Source organism: Benincasa hispida, chromosome 1 (genome assembly GCF_009727055.1).
Source record: "Benincasa hispida cultivar B227 chromosome 1, ASM972705v1, whole genome shotgun sequence".
NCBI lineage: Eukaryota > Viridiplantae > Streptophyta > Magnoliopsida > Cucurbitales > Cucurbitaceae > Benincasa > Benincasa hispida.
Genome location: NC_052349.1, coordinates 44,021,467 through 44,028,057, shown reverse-complemented (window position 1 = coordinate 44,028,057; position 6,591 = coordinate 44,021,467). Strand labels below are relative to the sequence as shown.

Below are 6,591 nucleotides of genomic sequence, written 5' to 3'. Positions count from 1 at the left end.
CACACAACATTGGTGAGAAGTTCCACTTCAAATTCCATTTTCATATTTTCTATTTGCATAATTTCTCATATTTCTTGTATTTCTTATTATTATACTATATTTTCTCCATATCTGTGTTCCTATTATGCTCTGTTGTGTTCCTCAATTTCAAATGGAAAGTTATATTTGTTCATGACTATATCTAACATTTTATTATATAGATTAATCTAATCTCTTTAACTATTCAAGCGAAATGATTTACGGAGTTCTCTTTTATCTTATAACTAGGTGGATGAAAATAAGAGATGAAAGGAGGAAAGTGAGCATTTTTTATTACAATAACAAGAGATTCGAACTATAGGTCTCTTCATCTTGACATATATAGTACATTAATTGAACTATACTCATTTTGGTGGAGGAAAATGAGGATTGTGTAAGTAAATTAGAATGTAAAATTGATAAATATGATCACATTATCTAATATTTATATGTAAAACAAAGTTCAAACATAGCATTTAAATCTTGTCGTTTGATATTTTAGAATAATGAGTTTCAATCCTTTTCGTTTTTACAACATTATCACTTTAGGGATGTTTGGGAGTAATTTTGAAATGGTTAAAATTATTTGTCATTTTTAAATCACAATAAAATATGTTTTTAATTCTTCAAAACTAATTTTGATGATATGAAAATTGCATTTAAAATATAAATTTTAATATTGAATTAGTCTTTAATGATTAAAAGCATGTTTTTAAAGTGTCTTTAGAGTGGTTCTAAAATGTTTGAATTCTATCGGTGGTATATGTCTAACATTATAAACTTTAATTGAATACATCTAGCCACTAATAGAAGTCTATTAGTGACTATCATTTATTGACTTTTATCATTACCATGATAGTTATTGATTGAATTATGTAATAATAGAACATTGTCCATGATAGTCACCAATAGAATTCTATATAAACTCGAAACCTACTAGGGTCCGTTTGTTTTACAGGTTGCCTATAGGATTTCAAACAAGCATTTAATATACTTGTTTGTTTCATAGAATTTAGTTTTTAAGACCCAAGATATTATTATCTAGGGAACTTCAAGACTCAATTGACATGGGTTTTTTAATACCCTGCAAAATGTGAAATTTTTATGTTTGAGAGATGATCAGTAAAAAATATAGCTTAATTAATAAATTAATTAATTAATATCAATTACTCTTTACTTTTAATTTTTATTAATTATTAAATATAAATATTTTTAGATTTAATAAATTTAATGTAATATCTTTACCATTAATATTCAATGCATTCTTTACTATTTAATATAAATTATTATTGTTATGATGATTATCAATATTCTAATTAGTTTATAATAACTTAACTATTTTTAGTAATTAATTTAAATTACTTAATTATGTTTAATAAATGTTTAATATAGGAGTATTCATTTATTTTTATTTTTAATGATTAAATAATGTTAAATTTATTTTATAACAACCATAATTGGTCTCTTGTATTTAATTAAATAATTATTTAATTTTTGTTTCTATATACAAAATTAGTAAATTGAACACACATTTTAACTTCAAGACATTAATTATACCACATATCCAAACGAACATTAATTATCCCATAAAACAATGTTTGCAATCCAAATGAGTCCTTAGTGATAATTACGATAGACTTCTATTATTATACATCAACTCACAACATCTAAGAAATTATGAGAAAAAAAAAAAAGGACGATGAAAATTCACAATACATGTATTGTTATTCCAAATCTATTGGTGATAGAAATCGATAATTTACGATAGACTTCAACCACAAGTATTCGGTATGTTTGTTATACAAGTCCACTAATGATAACATTCTATCATTATAGTTTGCTATTATCAGAGAAAACTTCTAACACCACATTTATACCGGTATGTAACACCTTGCGTTATAAGATTAAGCTAATTTTGGATAAATCATGTCATTAAATCTCTTTCAGCCTATTAATTTTAAATTAATGGGACTCTTCAATTGCGGATTCTAATTTAGAAAAACTATAATCTAGAAAATTAGAATTAAGTTTAGTCCCTTGAGTTAACTAAATTAAATTTCTTAAAAGCGTTGAAGAATAAATTTTTAATTAAAATCTTTTATTCAACGTTTTTAAGTTCAATTTTAGAATTTACCGCTTTGAAAAGGAATCTTAAATAATTTTAAATTGTTTTTCTTGCTTTTATTAATTTTTTTCTTTGGTGGTAAAGAGAAATTATTTATGGATTTAGTGATAATTTCAAATGATCATTTCTTTTCATTTCATTTTATTTTATTTAGATTAGCTATCCCTCTCCTTTCTCTCCCTCTCTCTTTCACAATAGTAGTTGGTTGCCTCATAAAATTGTACAAAATGATCCAAAAAGCAAAAAAAAATTCTACATTTGATCTCTTTCTAAAAACTTGTTTGTTATTGACCTTTTGGCATGTGAACTTTTACACTCAATATTAAATGCCTCCTTCACTTGTGTTACCTATTTTTTTTTTTTTTTGTTCTTCTCTTAGGATAACAACAAAACGAAAATTCAAAGTCATTTAGAATTAAAGATGCTTTAATATTTTTCTTATTTTATAAGCATGGTTGGAAAGTACGTGAAAAATTGTATGAAAACAAGTGGTCATTTTGTTAAAACGGGGTTGTACCGACAAAGATATGACAAAAACAAAATTATCGTTTGCGTAGAAAAAGTGTGCGATCACTGACATCAGTGTATGCAATCGATCACTCAGTTTTGGTTTTACAATTTTGTTTGGGTCATATCTTCGTCAATACAACTCCTTTTTACTAAATGACTACTCGTTTTCATACGTTTTTTCGTATTCTTTCCAACCATGCATGTAAATTGAATAAAAACTTAAACAATCTTTGACTTTATTACTCCAAAAGTAATTTTATCTAAGTTTAAATGTTATAGTATCATCCATATTCATTATTATTTAGCATTTTGCTCAATTTACAAGCATAATCAGAAAGAACCTGAAAAAAGTGTGAAAATGAGTGGTCATTTAGGTAAAATAGAATTATATCGACAAAGATACGACAAAAACAAAATTATTGTGCATGTAGAAAAGGTGGGCGATCGCATACATTATGATGGACAATCGTTGACGTCATGGTGGACGATCGCGTACATCATTGAGCGTGATCGCTCAATTTTGTTTTTGTAATATATTTGTCAATACAACTCCATTTTAGCTAAATAATGATGTTTCACTTCATCAGTATAAATTATTTTGTTTTAACTAGTGAGAATAAAGGATCTTGAAATCTCGGTTTGAGAGAAAGATTATACATGTCAATTATTGTTAAATTATGCTTCGATTACTGGAGATAAATATATATTTTTATAAAAGAAACATTATAAATGAAATTATTTAAAATATCCTTTCGAAGTTTGGAGAGAGTAAAGTCCACTAATATTTAAAAGGATATTTATGAAATATGAATTATAGTGGGAATAAACAAACCCTAACAATACTAGAAATTTTGATTACACGGACGATTCAAGATTTCCTGTTCGTCTTCGGAAGGCAGTTGATCTTCTTTATATTTCATGTCTCCAGTCCACCAATTGATTTAATTACTCGACGTAACGTTATCTTCATCAATTGCAATTCCATATTCAGTTTCTTAATCTTTCAAACCGACGGTGACCGACCATGGATGGCGGAGAAGCAATTTGGAAAGAGATCGAGCTTTCTGAGAGGTTTCTTATCTAATTTCCTGTTTTTTCTTCTTTTTTACAACAAAAAACGTGGTCGAATATCAGTTTGATTCATTCATTCCTTATGTACTATCACCTGACCTGTAATTCGTCAATGGGTTTTGCAGCTATCTTGTCTCCGCCATGTTCGAGGAAGCAGCAGGGCTAGCTTCCTCTGTTTTGAAGCGTATTTCTCAAGACAAAAATATCTGTGATAATGATATGATGGAATGTGCTGGTATGGTTTTAGTTCAAGCTTTGAGGGAACATGGAAGGTAGTGTTTATTATAACTTCTTTCGTATTTTTAACCTATCACATATGCTAGTTTTGAAGGGCTGCTGCGTATTAAATCAAACTAATCAAACTCTTAAGTGATAATTATCAACTGTAATGTTTATTGCGATGGGATGGTAATCTTGATTACTACAATGTTAATTTCAAATTGTCTTCTCATTTACCTTATAAGTTATTAGTATCTTCTTAATTGCTTAATGGAAAGACAGTTCATACTGTTTATTGTATTGTATATTAAACAAATTATTCGATTCTCTTGTGTACTTCCAGGACATCACGTATAGTGGATGAGCTCAAAGTATCATTTCCCTCCATTGAAGCCATCCCTCATCTAGTTCTTTTCACTGGGTAATCTCATCTACTCTCAAACATAATATCATACTAGTCTATATATATATATAGCTAAGGTATATTGTGTTGGCCCAATGGTGGAAAGGGCAAGGTGTAACTCATACCTTTGTGGGTCTAGATCAGTAACTTGGTGGTCGTCAGTCTAAAGATTAATACTGTTGACTTTCCTGATGTTAAACGTTGTAGGGTTAGGTAATTGTCCTATGAAGTTTTTAACTGTGGGTGAGTCATATTGCTATGAGCATATTCTAATCGCTGATTTTACTATGCTCAATTTCTTAGGGCATGTTTCGAGATCTCGGAAGGTCTTTCTGATATGCGATGTATTCTAGAAGAGTTCCTTAGCAAGTGGAGTTTATTGAATGAAGAAATATATGTTCTTGTTGGCTCAAGAAATATTGATGAACATGTTGATGGGCAGGCTCAGTTGACTGTTGATGAATATCTCCAAATTGTTCATGTTTACCTCAAGATGCTCATAGAGATAGGTTTGAAGGATGTGGATCTTGCTGTTTCTTGGGTTGAGAAAGCTGCTTTACCTGAGGAAAAGCGTCAGGTATATAGTTGTTTTTCATGTTCAACTGAAAGCCATTTAAGAAAGCTTAATATTGGATTGGACACCAATGTTGTCTATTACTATTAGTGGGGTTTTGATTTACAAAGAATTGAAACTGAAATATGTCTTAGCCATGTTCTTGTGCTTATCCTTTGTTACATTTATTATTCTTCTCTATTGTTCCAGCTATTTTCCTTTTTCTAGGGCATCCAGCATGGTTTTGAATTTTATTTTATTTTTTTATTCTTTTTTATATTATATCTCCTATGTCTACAACTTCATATTAACTCTGATAATTTTATCAATATTCATCAGTTTGCTGCACTTTTCATCTTTGTTAATGCTTCTCAAATAAATTCTCCAATGAATTTTGACTGATGAAGTATTTAATTTAATCGTATAATTACCATCTTTATCAGTACTCTGTTGCATCAATCCTTCCTCACAAGGGTTTGAAAAACTCTCAGAGAGAAGTTTATGATTTGGAAATTGAATTGTCAACCGTGACTAAAGGCTATATCTTTTCCTTCAAAACTCTTTGGCTAGGTACTGTTGAGGTGGCTAGACAACCAGGAGTCTCGGAAAGCTGCCAGTTTGTCACAATCACCCTCTTCATCTTTGTTTAAAGATGACTATAAAACACATTTATCTTCTTCAGAAGGACTTCAAGTAGCAAGAGCTTCAAAAACAGCCTTAGACCTTGGATATCATCAAGATGGAGGGAGTGCTAACAGAGAAACGGTTCTAAGACTACATAAACTTACAAAATCATCGTTTTGGCCGTTCCGTACCATAACATTGAAGTTTGGACATATTCGTCTCGTCATATCCACCAGTAGGATTTTGCTTAGCTGTTTGCTAGTTCTAATTTATTATCTGATGCGAAGGAAACTAACCACTTTGAAGAGGTATGTTTCTTGTCAAATAAAGAGCATACTACTGATCTCTCTCTTTCTACTAGCCATATCCAAGCTAATATTTTTTCATTTTCTTGACTGTCATATAAAAAAATGTCGAATTTAGAAGATGATCAACATTGTTCATATAATTGGACCAATGATGCTATGTTATGTATCTTTTAATTCTTCACAATCTCAAGGAGCTTAGTTTTAACAGGTGAAATTACATTACAATATTGACATTTTTTTTTTTCGTATGCTTAGGATGGCTCAAAAACAAGGTTTGTCCATGAAGAAAGCAGTGGTAGACTTGTGGCAGCTTGCATTTTCATATCAAGTTAACCCTTTAGCCATTGCTCAACCCCTTTCTGGAGCAGCTCGTGGAGTCTCATAATTCTTTTAAAACCATATTTGTTTTCTGTTAATTAATATAAAGCAGCATTTACAAGCATTTTTCTTTAAATGGGAATTCTGTTCCCTTTGCTTCATTGTGCTGCAGAATCTGATGATGAATAAAATTAAGTTAAAGCTTACTGAGCTTACTGTTTGAAGATTGTGTATTGGGCATATGATGATAAAAATGTCGTGTTTGATAACTATTTGATTGAGTAAATTAAGTTTATAAAACTAGTATTACTGCATATTTAAAGAAAGGTAGTTTTAAAAAAGTGATTCATTTATTTTTTGTAAAGGAAGGAAATGGTTAAGAATTCAAATTTTTATTAAGAAAAGTAGAAAACGATTGTAAATAAATTATCAAGGTGCAAAA

General features: G+C 29.5%; 1 protein-coding gene across 1 annotated transcript; it reads left to right on the top strand.

The window, feature by feature from the left end:
• Window positions 1-3,448: 3,448 nt before the first annotated feature.
• LOC120085604 (protein APEM9) lies at window positions 3,449-6,377 on the top strand. Its single transcript, XM_039041673.1, has 6 exons — window positions 3,449-3,724; window positions 3,850-3,996; window positions 4,287-4,364; window positions 4,650-4,923; window positions 5,470-5,831; window positions 6,087-6,377. Exons 1-6 carry the CDS (start codon window positions 3,678-3,680, stop codon window positions 6,214-6,216), a joined length of 1,038 nt encoding a protein of 345 aa, XP_038897601.1. The 5' UTR covers window positions 3,449-3,677; the 3' UTR covers window positions 6,217-6,377.
• The last annotated feature ends 214 nt before the right edge of the window (window positions 6,378-6,591 follow it).

Coding starts and splice junctions, on each gene's coding strand:
- LOC120085604 (XM_039041673.1), top strand. CDS start 3,678: ATGGATGGCGGAGAAGCAATTTGGAAAGAGATCGAGCTTTCTGAGAG. Junction 4,365..4,649: donor CATCTAGTTCTTTTCACTGG/GTAATCTCATCT, acceptor TCAATTTCTTAG/GGCATGTTTCGAGATCTCGG. Junction 4,924..5,469: donor TACCTGAGGAAAAGCGTCAG/GTATATAGTTGT, acceptor CTCTTTGGCTAG/GTACTGTTGAGGTGGCTAGA.